We start from the raw sequence: 20,004 nt of genomic DNA, 5'->3' as shown, positions 1-20,004 counted from the left end.
TTGAATGGAACGACAGGCTTGTCGCACTGGTCCAGCGTTAGCACTCACACCCTTCATTCTTTCGCGTCGACCACCTCGTGCTCCGAAAATTGAAGCAAAGGACTGATTGAGTCGGTCGTTGCAAGTTTGGTACCGGACTTATATTGCAAGCAGTGCAAGCGCCGTGCAAAACCGCCCATCTTTGACTTCTCATTGCGGCTGTCGTAGCTGTTTGGCGGTGTGGCCGTAGCGATTCCAGCAAAGGCAGCTCATCAGTGAGAAGGATGAGTTCCCGCACCAGGAAGTAGCCTTGAAACTTCGTCAGAACTAGCAAAAGTGCTAGAACTTCGAGCTCAGTTTTCCAATAAGTTATTTCGACCACTGTCAATTAACGCGTGGTATCGGAAACTAATAGCTCTTCGTTGTGCACTGTCGATTCAATGTAACGGAGCAGCCGTAGGGCGACACATCGTATTTCAGCAGCAACACAGGGCTCGGATCGAAATGACAAAGAGTGTTCGGCACAGGCGGCAAGCCCTTAGGAAGTGTAGAGGTGTGGAAGTGTAGAGAAGGCCGTTAGGAAGTGTAGATCACTTCCTAACGGCGTTTGTTGTTTCTTCTTTACACCCTGCACCTACCTCACTTCTTTACCCTGAAACTGTACGACACCGCCGCAACGGTTGAGAAGTTAGGTACGAACTTGTTATAACACTTGACCGTGCCTAGAAAGGAACCAAGGGCAGTGACGTTCCTAAGCGCAGGGACTAATCTGTTGATCTCGAGGTCTTTCTCCATTTGGTGTAAACCCTCTGCATCGATGTCCGAGACTAGCTATTGAGGGATCGCATGGATGGCACTTGTCTGAACAAAGCATTGTGCCATGCTTACTGAGAAGTTGCAAGACTGCTTTCAAGGTATTGCGCATCCCGCTTATTTGCGATATGAGAACATGGCCACGATATGTCGAAACATCCGATAGTCGTACTGTTCTTATTGTTCTCTGAGAGGTTGCCGGCGACCAACCGATGCTAAAAGGAAGCCCGTTGTACTGGAACAATCGTTTATGGGTGTTGATAACTGTCAATTTTCGAGAATCCAAGTAGGACTGCTTGCAGGTGTCTCTTTCAGTTCAGGACGCTGGATTGCCTGCCTCCACTATAGAACAACACGTTGTTTATCTCGGGCAGAGGGCAGTGCTCTCCTTCACGCGCAGGTTTCAATGCGACTTTTAACTCACCACGAATTATCACAACCCCGTCTTTCTTTGGCACGGGAAACATCGGTGCTGCCCATTAGGAACGCGTGAAAGATGATAAGACTCCTGCTGCCACGGCATGTCAGGCTCATCGGCAACCACATCGCGCAGTGCAAAACAAGACGTTTCATTCGTTGCAAAACTTTGGCTTCGCTTCCTCCCGTGTCAGCAGGATGCTGGTGGCCCCGTGAGGAGTCCCAGGTCGTGTTCTAGTCCTAGTGCTCAAGTCACTGGCTTTTGGAGCGCGGGGACGCGGGTTCAAACTACAGCCCCGGAAAGAACATTTATTTTGTTTTATTTATAATTTCTTTGGTGCTCGCGTGCCTGCTGTGGGTGAGGAGGGTTTTTTGGAACACCACTATACTTACACAGGTCAGTCAATACCAGCTTTGCTTGAAAAGAATTCTTTCCGCCGTGTTCTCCTGTCCGCACATTTCAGACAATTGCCTTGGCTGCCTGCACTATAGAAACCTCGCTTGCGTACCGGCGGTACCACAACGCTGGTACCGGTTTTCGTTGCGACGATCAGCTTCTTCAGTTACAGGCAGGGCTCTTTCTTTACTTGTAGGACATTTTCTTCCTCTGGCGTTGTGCTGCACTCATGCACTCATGCCATCCGTAGATCTTTGTGGGCTTCCTGGAGCTAATGCTAATACTTCAGCATCATTCAGCGTCTGTTATTTCTTCCCAGAAAGCCGCGATTTCGAATTTTTTACAGCTTTTCTCATGCAATTCGATGCCTCAGAATTCTGTCGGGACCCGCCGCGGTGGTCTAGTGGTTACGGTGCTTGAGTGCTGACCCGAAAGTCGCGGGATCGAATCCCGCCCGCGGCGGCCACATTTTCGATGGAAGCCAAAATGCTTGAGGCCCGTGTACTTAAATTTAGGTGCAAGTTAAAGAACTCCAGGTCGTCGAAATTTTTGGAGCCCTCCACTACGGCGTCACTCATAATCATATCGTGATTTTGGCACGTTATACCCCAACAATTATCATTAATTATTAGAATTCTGTCGGTCATCCTCATTGAAACGTTCCGTATGCCATTCCAATAATTCCATATGTTACATACGGAATCCATATATTTTCTGTATATTTTCGAAGTGTTTTCCATATGTTTCCGTAATATTCTTGCGGAAACATACGGAATTATTGGAATGGCCGTACGGAATGTTTCAATAGGGATTGTAGAGAAGTTACGGTTGTGCGCCAGCCTCCGGATTTCTACAATGAACGCTTCAACTAGTCCGGCCACTCGCTCTCACCTCTTATAAAAGTTGAAGCTTTCCGCATTATCAGACGGTGCTTTCACGCCTTCGCCATACGATCGGAGCTCGGCTTCGTTGGCGCAAGTCTCGCACACAGAACATCGACTGTCTTTGGTCCAAGCGGTGCTACCAGCAGAGCTCGTTTCTTAGCATTGTCAGCGACACCTCGAACGTTATAATATGTTTCCGCTTTGATAAGGTAGCACGACCGCTTATCACCGTCGATTTTAAATTGCGACAGCGCGTGGTTTATGGTTGCCCGTTTTGTCGTCCTGGCTGTTGACGACTGGTGTTCTCGCCACCACCGTTACTGATCGAGAAGGGATATATGCCTGTTGCACGGAACTGGCGAAGACTGCTTAATTGTAGGCCTGTGCAAGTCCACAACAAGTGTGTGGCAGTCGCGTCGCGGATTGGGGCGTCACAAACTTTCTGTTCGGTATCACGCAGTATACGTTCTTCAATAAAGCTAATCTCAGAACGGAACAGAAAGAAACTTTAATGAAATATAAGCCATTCTTATGTGGGTATAGCCTTAGTGGAGGGCCCCTTTAGCCTTAGCCGTCCGTTCAACCTGGTCGACCAGCGCTTGCTGGTCGGACAGGTCAGACCTGAACAGTGGCGCCTCCCACTGCTCGGACGTGTGTTGGTGCCACTTGTGTGTCTTTCAGCTGTGGAAGGATGCTTTGAGCAGCCCCAGGTAATCTCATCTCGCTGTTGTGCAATTAAACTGAGGTGTCGCTGACACAGACATGTCATTTCTTTCTTGAATGGCGCGCCTCTCGTATCGCACTCGCATCTCCCTCGCTTGCCTCAGCATGAGTCGTCGATGAAGAATAATACAAGCGGCTGTCTTCCTATGCACTGAGTGGAATTTAGGCCGATCCTGAAAGAGGTTACGATTTTGTGCCGGTGCCAGGATGGCCGAGGGCGAGCGATAAGATAAGCGTATCATTTAACGAAGAATGGACACTGACTGGGTCAGCGATACCTCGGTGAGATTAAGTCTATCGAAAAGCGTAGATAAGCTTCGACGTGATGCCCAACAAAGTAAATACATATAGTTTTGCGATTACGTCCCTGCCGCGCGCGCTCAGTGGTGTACTTCTTGGATGTACTTACATGTTCTCTTTGTGGTCGTCGTTCCCACAGTTAATATATATATATATATATATATATATACATATATATATATATATATATATATATATATATATATATATATATATATATATATATATATATATATATATATATATATATATATATATATATATATACTGGCTGATGACCTTAAGGTGCCCCCCCCCCCCTCGTCTTCTCTCCACCCTATTCATATGTAATTCACGATTCTGAGAACGCTTTTAAGGTTTCGCGACACCTTGTTTCTCCGAAAGTTCGGCGTCGCGTAAATTGACACGTCTGAGCAACTGCATTTGCATTTCAACGGTGACGTGCGACGCGTGAAAGCCCGCAGCCGGCGAAGCACGACATAGCAAGTGGCTGAGTGCACCCTAGCCTACACACTTTGCAGCATCTGCAAGTTGGATTTCCAGCGAGAACATTTTCCACACGAGACCTCTCGTTCCCAGGCTTCTTTTCTCGCTCTAAGCGCTTTCGGCCTCCCATATTCCAGCAAAGGTAAAAAAGCACCACGCAACTATTTTGCAAAGCGTCAATTGTAAAATAATGATAATGTTCTATCTAAGACACACGGCGAACCTCGACCATAACATCTCTGCTGTAAAATTGTTATGGCGCGTGCGTGCCACGGTAGTTGGGCAAATCGTGCTACGTTTCAGCTTCCATTGTTAACCATCTGTACAGAATGCTTGGGCGATCATTGAGCACGTGCCGGTTCATGATGATGATAATTTTCTATCTACGACACACTGCAAACTTCGACCATAACATCTCTGCTGTAAATACAGTAAGCTACACTGAAGGGTCCCAGTTCTGTTTAGTAATAGTCGTATGAAGTGGTCAGGAAACGAAGGAAAGTTTATAGAGCAACCTAACTGTCTTTTCCTGAAGAATTTAGAATGCATTATCTCAACGAATGGGCAGCTAGCTATGCGATAAGTAACGTTTCTTTTTGAAGCAGCAGAGGCGAGTGAGCGAGACAGCCGCTTGCTTCGGGTGGGAGTCGAGCCAGCAACCTTAGCGTAGCGGTTGCGATGCTCCACCAACCAAGCTATAGACCAGAACACAGCGAATTCCATGCGCATCGCCATATTTGCATCGCGCGTCGCGCCATCTATCGCACACGCGACGAAACAACATGCGCGGGCTGCCACGCCAGCAGACGCTACACAGAGCAAACGTGAAACTCCCGAAACTCAGCCCGTCGGAGAGCGTGTTTCGCGTCTTTTCTAGCCTGAAAATTTTCGCTGGTTTTATTGGAACATCACGAACATCTTGCTCATGCAAGTCCACAATGTATACAGTACGTGCTGAGTGGGCTGCGGAAGCAACCTCGTCAGATACGTGCGCTAAAGATACGTGCGCATCACCAAAAGCACTAAAGCTTAATACTACGTCGAAAGTGGCAAAGCATGCTGATTGCTTGTGCTTGAAAGCACTACCTTGCACTAGATTTTCGTCAAAGGAAACGCTCAAAGGTATGAAGTGCACCCCCACACAAAGCCCGCGTCTGCCTTCAACCCAGCTGCGTGTCACGCAAATTACGTTCGCAAAATGAAATAGGTGGGCATCACACTGCAGAATACGCGCAGTTAGTGTACTTACTCGCGCATTTTCACTCGGCTCCTAGTTTTTCTGCCTGAATCACAGTTATCCACTCGCGGCGAAGCTGAAAACACCGCACCGGCACCATTTCCGTGGTGCGTCGTAATCGTCGCAGACAACGCTAATATCCTCTTGTTGCGCTGCTTGTTTTGACATCCAAAGACGACGCAATGGTGCCCAGATCAGTTCTTATACGCTGAAGCGTCGTGAACGGGTGCTTTTTCGCACTTTAGGGCCTCAGAACTGCAGCTTGCCCTGTTTACTTGGTGCAGCCCGCGCGCGCCTTGGCAGCCCCGGTCAGCCCGGCGTCTGGATGCGAGAGTATCCGCTCGGCTCGCCAGCAGCCTGGGTGCGAGACAGGCGTGCTCTGGTGTATACAGTGTCGGTGTTGGATGCATTTGCCTTACGCGTCATTTCTGGCTAAGAGTGCCACCCTCGGAGATTCACTCAGGTGCCACTCACGAATCGTGGCGGTGGGAGGGAAGCACCCTTTCTACAGCAGCTGAAAACGACTGCCTCATTTTTTCGCAGATACAACGAACCTCCCGAAAGATTGAATCGGTGAATGACTAGCAACATGACTTCTTTTGCTTCCCCGTTTATATAAATAATATCTGCTGAGGCAAAGCAGAATGGCCGCTTAAGAGGAATACACTAATTTAAATCGTTAAACTACACTTCTAGAGTATTATAAATGTCAGTCGTAAAGTGACCACTTGGAAAGGCACAAATGACAATGAAAAAAAAAAAAGCGATGGACGAGCTTCACACTTCCACGCTAAGGCTGCGAACTGCGTCATGAGAAACGACATCGACTGGTCGAAATTAGTTTTATTTGACTAGTAAAGACCGCTTAACATTGTGAACAAACCAAAGTCCACACCTAGTTAACCCGGAAAAAAATTTCAGAGCCATCTACCGGGTCGTTAAATTGGGAAACGCATATGCTTAATGACTTTTTCCGTCTGGCCCGGAGGCCCGCGCAAGCCGTTGGTTCTCTTATTCGTCGAACGTTTTCCTTATTCGAACGCTTTTCTGAATGGACTTCAGTTGTAAGAAGAGTCAGCAAGTAAGTGGCAACTTCGAGATTCGTGGCTTGATGAACACCCCATTTTAAAACATTTCATGTCGAGGCTTTTAGAACATGCCTTATACAGCTAAGTGCAGCAAACTTTCAGGCTTCCGACGTTTTAGTCTTTCAGCGGTTCACAGGGCAGAGCGCTGCCACGCGTTGTCATGCTTTCTTTGCCCTGCTCAGTGATTCGTCCTGCGTCGCTATGCCTTCTTCCTATAGACGCGCGTCTTGTGCACCGAAGACGGACAGTTTTTGGTGTTGCGAAAGCGTAATCTTCTACAAGCACAGCTTCACTTAACTCTTCTCCCTAGGCTTCCTCTGAACCGCAGTAGTCGTACAGCGCAGCGTTGAATGTGGCTGTGCAGAGCTTGTGGAAGGACTTCGTTCCCGTTACTTATTCGTGCAGGAAGTTATCCGAACCCGTCGTGTTGGTTTTCCGACCCACCCACGGCCCGCCACTTACGGTCCCTTGCGCCACTGCTATCTGAGGCAGCGGTGTCTGTCGCGTGTGCGTTATCTTACTTGGAGCTATCTCACTCTGAGTGCCTCCGTTCCGTAACGACACACGTCACAGTGAGCGCACGCATACTGCATGTTGGGTGTTGTGAACACTATAGCTCGCACGCCGACGGTGTCTGCAGAGAAAAGGCTCGACCATTTGTTTATTGCCCGCCGTTGCTCTCACCGCAGCACCGCTGGCTCGGAGCGCGCGGCGCCGCCGGCTCCGACGACGCTGAACTCGACGCTGGTGGACGAGAAGGACACGACGAAGCAAGGACACTAGCCACAGCTCCAGCTGAGATGGCGCAGTCGCAGGGACGTCAGATAGGGTGAGTATGCTTGTGAAGTTCTTAGCGTTTATGTCTTGTGGTTGCGCTGTGCATAAATGGGTGCAAGTATGTATACTTACGGTTTGGTCTAAGTACGCGACTTGGCATAGCAATCGCAGAAGCCATACCGCTATAGATACGACACATAAATAATGGATACTTCTTATCCATTGTTCCGCTGCATTCCTTGTCATCAAGACAATTCAATTCAATTCAGTTCAGTTCATTCAGAAACAAATTTTTTTTTTGCCTAGCTTGAAGGGACTAAACATTCGGTTCATTCCTTACAAACAGGAATGAACCGTATTCCACAGGAAACAGCCAGAATGCTGTGTACGTAGCCTCCGAGATCGGCCTACGCGCAAGGCCACGTGCGACAACCAATCAAAGAGACCATGTTGAATGTATAGCACACGGAAAAGTGAAGTCCAGTGATTTGGCATAACGCGCCGCTTCAGGGGGACACGCAATCGACCAGGGGAAAGCGCGTGATTTCTTTAGAGAAAAATGACTATCACATTGCCTTTATCATTAGCCGCTCATTATTCACTCTACACTGCACACCTTGAACAGTAGCGATGTCAATCTGCCTTCATTGTATGCGCGCTGCCTGCGTCATCTGTTCAAGCCTATTTAAGCGAAGTGCTCGAAAACTTTTTTTTTTCATTTTACCCGTGAACAAGGCTCCGTCGTGGGAGCCGGAACGTCTTTATTTCCATTAAATTTGGTCGGCCCTTGGAATGCCCCTTGTTTTCTCTACCTTTCACCATGTTTCGTCCCGACCAGACGGGCTTCTGTCAAACATTAAACCTCACGTACATTATTGTCACGAGTGAGTGTGCTACTATTTAGCTCAAACTAGTGCCTATTTCCAGGAAAGGTGATGGCAAATGTACGGCCGCACCACGTCAACTATTCCCTTGACAGCGCCGCAGGCAAATAACTTCACATCGAGGACGAAAAAAAAATTGTGTATTAATTTACGAGAACAGTTTACAAAGTACGGAAACCAACGTGCACTATGACGTACAAAGGGACTTAGCAATGTATAGCACTTAACTAACCTAAGGCAGCAACAAAATGAATAAAGTTGGCTTCAGAACGGTAGGCATTCGGGCTGGTTGTTTCATGATGACACTCAAGAAACATCGCAATAAGACAGGGAGAAATGAGCAAGAACGCAGACGCCAGCGCGGTGGTCTCTGTTCTTTCATTTCGTCCCATCGTATAGCACTATGTGCTGTGTATAAAGTTGGCTTCATTTCGCAGGAAAGTTCAGGTTCATCTAGAAACATGACAACGTTTCGCATAGAGCCGAGATACGGCAACTACGATAGGGCCACTATAACGGTATTTGAAGCCCCCCTTCGTTTCTAGGCGCCAACCATACCGCTCCTTTTGTTTTCCTTCAAATTTCGCGCTCCACTCTCTGCGAGCTACTTCTGAGAGCCGGTTTCATTGCTCTTTGGCGGGGTCCAGTTTTTCTGCGTTGCCACTTGTCTAACCGGACAGCCGTGATCGTATAGTGGTTAGTACCTTGCGTTGTGGCCGCAATAACCCAGGTTCGAATCCTGGTCACGGCTGTCATTTTTTTCTGTTTCGCTTATTTATATTTTCCTTGAAAATAGCACCTCTAATCACGCGAAGGAGCACTGAAGGATAACCGGTTCTTGGTTGCAGTTCTCACCCATGCGCGTGGAATTTCCATTCGCACGATCACATTCAATATATTTTATGCTGGCGTACTTCTTGTAGATTGCGTTCCTATTTTTCTTATCTGCTATATCTACCGTCAGATCTCAGCTCCCATTCAGAACATCTGGTGATGGAACGGCCACATCCGTCCCAGCGGACAGCCGTGATCGTATAGTGGTTAGTACCTTGCGTTGTGGCCGCAATAACCCAGGTTCGAATCCTGGTCACGGCAATCTTTTTTTTTTCAGTTTCGTTTATTCATATTCTTCCTGGAAATAGCACCTCTAATCACGCGAAGGAGCATTGAAGGATAACCGGTTCTTGGTTGCAGTTCTCACCCATGCGCGTGGAATCTCCATTCGCACGATCACATTCAATATATTTTATGCTGGCGTACTTCTTGTAGTTTGCGTTCCTATTTTTCTTATCTGCTATATCTACCGTCAGATCTCAGCTCCCATTCAGAACACCTGGTGATGGAACGGCCATATCCGTCCCAGCGGACAGCCGTGATCGTATAGTGGTTAGTACCTTGCGTTGTGGCCGCAATAACCCAGGTTCGAATCCTGGTCGCGGCAATTTGTTTTGCTAGTTCCGCGTATTTGTACTCTTCCTCTGCTACCTCTGCTATCTCTGTGTACTCTGCCATTTGAAAGAAGACCTTTCCCACATTTCATATACGGGGAATTTCTGAAGGGGGTTTGGCGCCAGGATTCTTAGAAACTATCTATACCAGTCTCCAAGATGTCTAAGATCTGGGCGCCGATTCTCAAATGTAGAGTTGTTTAAAGGGGTGGTGCGACCATGTTTGTGGCTTGCGCGTTCTTTGCTGTAAGCGTGTCCTATAGCTCCAGGAAGCATGATGCACGCACCGAGATTCATGTATTCTCGCTAAATAATTTAATATCGCCTTTTGACGTGGACAACTTTCGGTTTCGGTTTCTGGGCGCTGAGGCTGGGCAGTGACGTAGGAGGCTTGGTCACGTGACCACACAAGGCTGTGACGCACTTAGCGAGGAAGCGATCGAAACTCGAGGAGTGATGTAGCAACCGATGCTTTGCCGGTACTATAGTGAACTGGAATATATTCTACCTCACTACAGCCGGTACGTACGTTGCGGAGGTGGCGGAGGTCCGGAGGTCACTCACGTCACTACAGCAGATCTGGTGTGACGTCACTACAACTTTCGTTGCCTTTCCTATACAGCTACGTCAGAGTTGGCGCGCTAGCGATGGGTTTCGATCGGGAGAATGGGCATTTAGGTACACTTTGGAAGTGAATTAAAATATATTCTAAACGTTTGCTGTGTTCGACCCTTCGTGTGGAGTGTCCTTGCATACAGAGAAAACCCACAGCAGGCTTGTTATATATAGTCTCGAAATTTGATGGCACCCCCCCTTTAACGGTTCTGCAGTCAACACATTGTGGCCGCAAGGGGTGCCTCGCGAAAAAAAAAAGAGAAATGCTTTGTAACAGTCATGCATGTGTAGCTCACGAGCATACATATTAAGAAAAAGAGAAATATATGAGACGAAGACAGTCATGTGCGGGCCTGGCCGCGGGTTTGAGACCACTGCACCAGACCACCAGGGCGGATCGCTTTGCGTAATAAAACAACAAGAATGAAGGCGTGTATATTTGGCTATGGCGAAATGATCACGTATGAAGAACAAAAGCTTTTAGTATAAAAACGCATCATGTTTAATGGCGTGGTATCAATGTTTAATACTTAAGTTCGTGCGCCAGATAAGGTCTTGCCGATGAATGTCACTAAAGAATGCTGAGGGCATGCGAAACGATGAAACCCGACGTGCACTCAAGAGTACGCGGCAAGTGTTCTATCGCCGTTATGTTGACATAGAGTGCCTTTGTGTGCGCACTCCAAACGCTCTAAGAACAATGGCAGGCACATAAGAAAAAAAAGAATGCGGAACCACAACGCGCGCTGTTGCGCGTTTGTGCGGACGTTTCAACGGCTCTTGTATATCGCAGTGCGGGCGTAGATAAGAGTGTATCGTGAAATAGAGGCTTGTATCAGGAAAAACAAAAACAAAACAAAAAACAAAACAAATACATAGAGAAGATCGAGATAGCGCATCGAAGTGCGATAGGTGAACCAACACCTTCATTGCTATAAAAAGGACACGAGCCAGGTGACTTCTGCTTGGCGCCGGGCTTGAAAGGAGACAACAACAACAACAACAACAACAACAACAACAACAACAACAACAACAACAACAACAATAATAATAACGAGCATAATCTTCGTATACCGATCATACTGCTGCATAGGGTCGCTCGCGGTGTGTACGTGAAAAGCGCATATGAAATCGTTGATTGGAAACAATACTGTGCTATCAATGCACTCGTCACTCGTAATCTGTGAATGCACACTCCACAGATGAGGGTGGCCTCGAGTGTGCATGCATTACGCATGAAGCTGAAAAATATCAAGCCAGATATCGGATATGTTATCGAAAGAATAATGCTTACAAATCCGCAATTGTGAATCAAGAACAAATTGCGCATGACGTTCCGTAAATTATATTTTCAAAAAACCAGCTTGATATATATATATATATATATATATATATATATATATATATATATATATATATATATATATATATCACAAAAGCCGTCGACTAAGACATTAGTGGTATATTTTTTTAGTGGGGTAGAATGCACCAATTTTGTCTGTAAGAGAGGTCTCAGTGCGTGCAGTTAGCGGAATCCTGATATCATTCTCGTTCACTAACTCCTAGACTTGATGCGCCAAGTATTTTTGTATCGTGATTTCGACCTTCTTTATAAACTCAATTATAATCTCTCTATAAACTGAATACAAACTAAGAAAACTCCCTGTCGTCAGTTAATTACTTTATCAATGACTTTTAAGTGCAACGAATAGCATCAACATGGGTGCAGCGGCTGCGCATAAAAGTTATCCGTTTCCGTACGTTGTAGAATAGTTCTAGTAGTAAAGGTTTATCCTAAGCCTAGCGTCCAAAATGGACCATTTCATAGAGTTTCTGCAAACGTTTAGGAAGCATGAGAATGCTTCCAAACGGTAGTGCGGTATTGTGCATGTACATGTATGTCTAGTAATGCTTTAATATTATACGGGCTACATTAATTTTGTACATTTGCCTCTTTTTCTCTTTCTCATTCCTTTTTTTTTTTTTTTTGCAAAGTGCGCAGGATGGTATGCCTGCCACTTTGTATTTGGAGCAAAAGCATTGTGTCAGGTTTCGATGGCATTACCGTTGCTCTATTTTGAGTTATTCACGCAAATAAATAAATAAATAATAAATAAATAAATAAATAAATAAATAAATAAATAAATAAATAAATAAATAAATAAATAAATAAATAAATAAATAAATAAAGAATGATAGCAAGCACATGGATCTTTCGGATTTCTTTGCCTGTGGCTTCACAAGCTTCCTTTACATTGTTTAGTATGCTTTATTAAACGATGACTACCCAGAGGCACGTAGCCAGGATATTTTCTTCGAGGGGGGGGGGGGGTAAGGCCTAATTGTTCGAAAGAAAGTCTTTCCATGGCAAAAAGAAAAAAAAAAAACGTTGCCCGGGAATATAGAAGGCTGGAGGAATTTCAGGGGGAAGGGGCGGGCCCCTCTGCCCCCCTCCCCCTTACCTACGTGCCTGACTACCCATATAAGGCTTCGCATCATCTGAATTTACTTCCCATTGTTTCTATGGAATTACAAGCGTTCTATTTGATTTAAAATCGTAGCAGAAATATAAAAAAATTCTCGGCTAAGTCGAAAACAAATGCCTCGGTGAGGTAACACAGGGCATGCAAAATATATATCAAATTTAATCAATATCAAATGTACACTGGAATATTAATTTATTAAGGAGCAATGTAGTGGCTGTGAAGCCTACACTCGTTTAACACAGCCACTTAACCAGGGCAAACTTTTGGCCACTGTTGGCTAGCTTTGATTATACTGCTGGCTAATGTTGGCTTCCTGCTCTTATAGCAATGGCACAATATAATATATGCGCACTACTGCGTCTCTGCTTCTGTTTATTCGACTGCTTCGCACACAACGACAATCCTCTAGAAAGGCTCGTAGCAATTTTTTTAATTTTTGCCTCGACCTTGATGTAATACAGTTTTTGATAAAATAAGAGAACGGGACTATTAGTTGAGGAGTGCTTCGGTTTAGTAAGTTTGTGCAACATATTGTAGAGGTCAGCCATCGCCAAACACTACAGTAAAAAAAAATACGCGAACACAAAACAAAGGGCAAATGCTGAACTACGGCCTGCTACAAGTGCAGTTGAACTGAAGACGGAAATTCAGCACTGGTTCTGGCTATGTGCTAGTGTTTTTCCGTAGCGTTCTCTCATCAGCTGGATTATCTTGCGCTATGACTTTGCGCACATGCACACAACTAAACTAAAAGAGGCAAGCTTATAGGGAAATTACTTCCCATCGTTAGTATGCTGGATGAACTGCCATATTTGTAGCTCGCATTAGATTCCATCGCACATGTTCTCTCTGTAACTTTTGCAGCAGACTCTAAAGATATCCGAGATACACGAACTGTAACGAGCGCGTGATCTCTGCACAGCTACTGCTGGGCTTGATGGAGTTTATTTTGTTTTGCTTTTCTTTCTCTCGCGCGCCGTTCACGGTGATCCAGTTTCTCGACGTCGTTGGCGTTGTTCCGCGATCCGCCCCAGTTTTTTTCTCACTGGCACTCGTCCAGAAGGACAGCCGTGATCGTACAGTGGTTAGTACCTTGCGTTGTGGCCGCAATAACCCAGGTTCGAATCCTGGTCATGGCAAATTTTTTTTTTGTTTCTGTTGTTTATAATCTTTCTCAAAATAGCACCTTGAACCACGCGAAGTAGCACTGACGGTTCATTCTCGGCTGCAGTTCTGACCCAGGCGGGGGCAATCTTCATTCGAATCATCACATTCAACATATATTACTCTCGCGTAATCCAGGCACCCCCCCCCCCCGTCTGACTTCGGTGGCGTTGTCTTGAGATCTACCCCACATTGTTTTCCCACTGGCATCCGTCCAACCGGGCAGCCGTGGTCGTATAGTGGTTAGTACCTTGCGTTGTGGCCGCAATAACCCAGGTTCGAATCCTGGTCACGGCAACATTTTTTTTTATTTGAGGAAACAACTTCGCTTACCGATCTCATGGGCTGAAATGACCAACGGGCGTTGGGGGTAATGACAGCTTCAAAACATTACATTGTTTCAATATCTGACAGCAGTATGTCAATGCAAGCTACGTTTTTTTATTTGTAATTCATATGATTATGCCTCAGAAGCAACATTCCGCATCAACAAGGAAATACTAATGACGCTAGATATGAGTAAAGAAATACACAACGTTTCGCACAATCCACAGTCAACGGACATGTCAGCGTTGAAAGATGGAATCCACGGTAATGTTAAGAAAATTTGGTCTAGTACAGTACATAGTACAGTGCATGTGTCGGCATTGAACTAGAAAATTTCAAGGATTGTGACTGCGTGCTTGGCTTAATCTATCTATCTATCTATCTATCTATCTATCTATCTATCTATCTATCTATCTATCTATCTATCTATCTATCTATCTATCTATCTATCTATCTATCTATCTATCTATCTATCTATCTATCTATCTATCTATCTATCTATCTATCTATCTATCTATCTATCTATCTATCTATCTATCTATCTATCTATCTATCTATCTATCTATCTATCTATCTATCTATCTATCTATCTATCTATCTATCTATCTATCTATCTATCTATCTATCTATCTATCTATCTATCTATCTATCTATCTATCTATCTATCTATCTATCTATCTATCTATCTATCTATCTATGATCGCCGAATATTCATTCAGCATGTGACGCCCCCTTCTGACAATCCTCAGAAAGAAGATCAAAAATACACATGTACTTTACAGGCATGCTCAACATACGCACATGTTGCCCGTGGGTTCCGCATGCCTGTCTAACATGCGAGTTTTCCATAAACTGTGCATACCCATTAGTAATAGCATGTCAACAGGCACAGAATGGCTTTTCGGTGGCATGAGATAACGTATGCTATACGAATTTCAATCGAGTTGTTTTTTAAAAGCCCTTTGTAGAACGTCCCAGAAGAGTATGGCGTCTTTACAGCTGATGAAGCAATGTTCTATAGTTTCCGGAACTTCACAGAGGCGACAGTTAACTGAAGATACAAAGATGCCTTTGCTATGGTATCATCGAGGTTACATTTCATTCAAATGGCTCTTCAGCTAAAAGACTTTTACGAACAATTAGAGTTTCAACCGGACTGGTATCCACTCTTCATGAAATGTATAGCTTTAATACCCTTTTAGGACTTCTGTGTAACGCTTGTACGCTGGTAGAGGCCGCCTCGAGTATTTTGTTCGCTATGTATGCAAATTACACACATTTGTAATAAATACCATGAAAAAAAAAACGCACATGTTGCCCGGCTAGCTCAGTCGGTAGAGCATGAGACTCTTAATCTCAGGGTCGTGGGTTCGAGCCCCACGTTGGGCGTATTTTTTTGAAGTTTTTTTTTTTTTTAATTTTGGAGATAGGGGCGCAGGCAATGCGAGGTTTCTTAATCAGAACTCAATATAGCGAGAAGTTTGCCTTTTTCGAATACGACAACAATTGCACACGGGCGCTCGACGCAGATTCGCGTCACGAGACCCGCCGCCGTCGTTCTTTCTGTCTTTTTTATTTGTTTCTTTTTTTTTTCCTCTACGTGATCTACGGCGCACGTGCAACCAAGGCGTGAAGACTTGTAAACTTGCCAGGCATGCGATAGCAACGCAGTGCGCTTGTCTGCGATAACGACGATGCCTGGATTCGCAGATTCTAAAAGCAGGTCACAGCGCCAGGGTGTCGGAACGAAATGTTTTTCGTTTCGGTTTTAGTTTCGTTCCACCGCAAAAAGTTCCGTTCCGTTTCTGTTCCGGAACGAAAAAAAAAATGTTCCGTAACGGTTCGTAACGTTTTTTTATGGAAAAATTTGAAGCTAAAGTAATCATTAAAAAAAACATTTGATTTGTGATGTAGTTATTTGCCTTCCTCCTAAGAAAGCGGGACAAGGGTAAAACACGTTCTTCAGAGGAGCGGACGTAACTGTACCACGAATTCCTACCAACTAGCAGAAACCAGTATTAATTTCAAAGTCATAGTATTTATTTTCTCAAAAGACAAATACGAATTTTTTTAGTGGGCTCAATGCTTTGTGTCAAGGGAGTGAGCACGATCTCAGAAGCAGCACGTAATTGAGTGTACTCTCTCATGTGCGAAACCGCTGTTCTGATAAAAAGATCGCCAGGCCTGCGCGGAATGCGCAGCACTGTCACAGCGAAAGTTGGAAGAGCGGACTTTATAGAGGCCGTTGTAGAGTCTCTTGAGACAACTGATACAAGTACACATGCACGGTACCCGCTGCGCCATAAATCATCGTAATTTTTCTGAAGTAGCGAAGTTCCCACTATGTCATTTTTCGTCATTCTTCGGAGAATCGTGGTAGCCGCTACACATCTCTTAGGCATTATGTGCGCTTTGTGCTGTGGCTGATGACGATGAAGAATTATGGCTGAGCACTTTGTAGTGGGTGGGAAGCATTAAACCACACACTCTTTGCGAAATTAGCATTGTGTTATGGCTGGTTGTCGTTTTACTCTTCTGCCACGCTGTATTACATATGTTAACACGATTCCTTGCCCGACATGACGCCTGTATAGCGTATTTTTGCGAAGGAGTTATAAGCACCAGCGTGGCACTGTGGTGGAAGACTCGACTGCCACGCAGGGGGCGCGGGTTAAAATCCCATCCGATCCTATAAATTTGTTTCTCATTTTATTTTTTCTTACTTCACGCGATAGTGGTCACGGACACGGGCGGCAGCGGACAACTATGGTGCCAAAATCAGCTGTTGTGATCTCATAAGAGCCTTCGCTGTAACAAACTTCAGCGCCGACAATGCCCTCTCCACTTTGGCCTGCGTGACCGGACTGCAAAAGTCCACTTGCGCTAATATCAACATCTCTGGTTGCCACTGTTTTCGTTTTTCGCACAATTTCAACATATCTTTGCTTTGGAATTGCTGCCTGAGGTACGCGTTAATACTGTACCCTGAGATATGCTCACATTGCATGAGCTCAGTTGTTCCGGACTGCGAAGTTTTCTCGTGAACCGAAAAACGATTGAAAAAATTTCGGTTTCACTCCGGAACGAAATAAAAGATAAAGTTTCGGTTACGTTTTCGTTCCGGTCAAAAATATCGTTTTTTTTCGTTTTTCGTTTTCGGTTTTCGTTCCGTTCCGACACCCTGCACAGCGCACAACGTATACCTTAAAGACACCGCTGCAATCAAGAAATGTAAGGTAAAGGGTACACGGTGCGTATGTTTTTCTTTAAAGCTCGAGCTTTCGAAAAATTTAAATATCTTAGGAAGACCATTGTAAGCGTTTCTTTCATATTTTCACTGGCATGTTATGGGATTCAGTGGACTTACAGATGTCGCCGAGTTTTATGCGTAATTACGGCAACGACATCTCCATGCGCCTGGTCGGCAAGAACGCTTGAGGCATCGCCACGACTCTAGAGCTTGCTTTTGGGCTAGTTGGTAACACTTTTTTAAAAAGTAAATGCGTGTGTATAGCATTGGCGTAGGCAGAATTTTTTTTGTTTTGGGGGGTGGGGGCACCTCCTTGATCCGACATTGGGTCTGGGCAGATAAGTGGGGTAGAGTGTCATTTCGTGCTCTGTATCCCATGGGAAAATTTTTTTTCGGGAGGGGGGGGAGGGGAGGGCATGGGCAGCGTGTGCCCCCCACTGGCTACGCCACTGGTGTATAGGAGAGCAAGACATCATGCGTGACGCACGCTTATCCTTATCATAGGCATACACAGCATAGTGAATATAGTCCAATTTCAAGCAAGACCGACTCAAAACGCCTAAACAAACAAGATAAAAGATGATAGATGTCGAAACGTACACGATTCGTTCGCATAAAGTTCAACGGAGCTTATTGTCTATGACAACACGCAACGCTTGTAATATGCATTAGTCTCCTACAGTTCATTTTCATTCGCTCGCATATACTACCACGACCGGTACATACAACCCACAAGGATCTATACGATACAACCACTCTAAGGAAAGCAATCGGTACGTATTTCAAGCCACCCGCAACCACGCACACAAGTACGCACGCTATCAGTATTTTGAATGATCGCATGTGGGTGTTAGCGTGAATGCTAGTGAAGCGAATGGCGCTCTGTTGAACTTAACGAAATAATGACGACCGTTTGACGGCTGCTGCCAGTGGGAAGGGGGCTTCAACTCCACCCCCCCCCCATGAAAATTTTCAATTTTTCATGCGTTTGTACACACCCACACATTCAAACCCGCGCACGAACATACATAAAGTATGGTTGAACCCCCTCACCACCGCCCCCCCCCCCCCAAAAAAAAAAAGAAAAAAAATCTGGCTACGTCACCGGTCAGCAGTGTAACGGAAGGACAGCGGGACGTGCTGTTTCAGCTGTCAATTTAAAGCTTTCGTTCTTATTTTTTTATGTCCGAGTAAAAAAGAAAAAAAAAGAACGAAATAACTACGTTGCTAAATAAATCTTCAGAATATGCGAGATGGAGCCATGCAGAATTAAAGATCCGTGTCCGTCCGCCAAGTGCCCTTGAATGGGTCGATCTTGTTTGTTTGTTTATTTGTTATCCCATACACACGGTACATACTCACTCTGGGGGATCTGAACATTTATAGATCTGGTCATCTGAACATTTATATGTGAACTTGAAGAATACACAATCATTAAATAGAAGGAAAGGATGGGAGGAAAAGAAGATACATAAAAAGGCTGAAATTATTGTGCAATTGCGCACTAAGAGATCCGACAGCTGCATAACCTGACCAGGACAATTTTGAATACATATACCAGAGTTTAACTAATTTTTAAAATAATTTACAGATAATTTAAAAGTACAGCGGCTACGGTAACTTAGTTTTCGTTGCCCAGAACTGTGTATAGTTAACATTTGGCACTAAACTATTCATTTCTACATCGTGTTTTGTGACATTGGTTTATGAAGGAACGGGGCGGAAGCGCTCCGTTGCGGCGGGTCATTTTTGTATTGCTTATTAATTCGTTTACCTTGTTCGTCTCTCCCGATGATCCACTTTTACGAGCCGGTTTTGTTGCTCCGAGTGCTCTCCATTTTTTGCTGCACTGCCAGCGTCCAGTCGGGCAGCCGTGATCGTATAGTGGTTAGTACCTTGCGTTGTGGCCGCAATAACCCAGGTTCGAATCCTGGTCACGGCAACTTTTTTTTCTTTTTTTTTTGCTATGCGCGGTTACGTCTTTTCACAAAAACCGAATGTTTTCGCCTGATTCGTCGACACTCGTCGAATATTAATTTCTACCAATGTTGAGAATTTTTGTGTCAATCACGGTTTCGTTCGATGTGGTTTTATTTGCGATATATAAACGCGCTTAACTTCATCTCACAGCTCAAAGTAGTGTGCCCGCAACTTTCATGACAGCGATGGTGGCAACCTAGCTTTTCGTTTAATCTTGTATGTTAGGGATGGTATGCTTTAAAACACCACAAAGATTTTATAATTGTTCCGTGTACTTTTGCATAACGTAAGCGTCTCTATGCAATGTAACTTCGAACACTGAATAAAGAAAAGACAAATATTGCTTTCACAGCTAGTAATCAGTACCTTGCATCATGTCTTCATTAATGCGCATGTTATTCTTATTGTCGACAAGCTGTATTTACCACGAATTGTTAACTTTATATACTTACAATGAAGTCACACCGCAAATAGCCCACCGAGAGTGTTCGCTCCCTTGACCAAGAAAACACGGAGCAACACTAAACTTCCGCTGGCTGGTATCGTATAGCAGTTTGCACTCTGCCTTGTAGGGTGCACTAACTCGCGGCCTTTAACTCTAGTTACGTCATAATGTGCTTAGAACTTTAGCGCTCGCTTTCGGAGCACATTTTCATTTACTGGAAAATCCTATAGACGCAGCGGTTACGACTGCTTTGACGTTCTAAGACTGAAAGGCGAACATTGAGTTGGTGCCAGCAAGCAGTTCC

General features: G+C 44.9%; 1 protein-coding gene and 7 non-coding genes across 9 annotated transcripts in view; all 8 read left to right on the top strand.

Annotated features, from left to right (window-relative positions):
* Positions 1 to 20,004, top strand: part of LOC119390133 (scoloptoxin SSD14) — a 134,123-nt gene that overhangs the window by 53,589 nt on the left and 60,530 nt on the right. For both annotated transcript variants that reach the window (XM_037657693.2, XM_037657694.2), the window contains exon 2: positions 7,014 to 7,153. In XM_037657693.2, the coding sequence (XP_037513621.1) occupies positions 7,125 to 7,153 (29 nt within the window). In that variant the 5' untranslated portion in view covers positions 7,014 to 7,124. The remainder of the gene's footprint in view (positions 1 to 7,013; positions 7,154 to 20,004) is intronic.
* On the top strand, positions 8,665 to 8,736 carry Trnah-gug (transfer RNA histidin (anticodon GUG)). Its single transcript has one exon. It is a non-coding gene; the product is annotated as a tRNA-His (tRNA).
* Positions 9,009 to 9,080, top strand: Trnah-gug (transfer RNA histidin (anticodon GUG)). Its single transcript has one exon. It is a non-coding gene; the product is annotated as a tRNA-His (tRNA).
* On the top strand, positions 9,355 to 9,426 carry Trnah-gug (transfer RNA histidin (anticodon GUG)). The gene has a single exon. It is a non-coding gene; the product is annotated as a tRNA-His (tRNA).
* Trnah-gug (transfer RNA histidin (anticodon GUG)) lies at positions 13,602 to 13,673 on the top strand. Its single transcript has one exon. It is a non-coding gene; the product is annotated as a tRNA-His (tRNA).
* Positions 13,924 to 13,995, top strand: Trnah-gug (transfer RNA histidin (anticodon GUG)). The gene has a single exon. It is a non-coding gene; the product is annotated as a tRNA-His (tRNA).
* On the top strand, positions 15,342 to 15,414 carry Trnak-cuu (transfer RNA lysine (anticodon CUU)). Its single transcript has one exon. It is a non-coding gene; the product is annotated as a tRNA-Lys (tRNA).
* Positions 19,146 to 19,217, top strand: Trnah-gug (transfer RNA histidin (anticodon GUG)). Its single transcript has one exon. It is a non-coding gene; the product is annotated as a tRNA-His (tRNA).

This window comes from Rhipicephalus sanguineus, chromosome 4, assembly GCF_013339695.2.
Source record: "Rhipicephalus sanguineus isolate Rsan-2018 chromosome 4, BIME_Rsan_1.4, whole genome shotgun sequence".
Lineage (NCBI taxonomy): Eukaryota > Metazoa > Arthropoda > Arachnida > Ixodida > Ixodidae > Rhipicephalus > Rhipicephalus sanguineus.
This window is presented reverse-complemented; position numbering and strand designations above follow the sequence as displayed.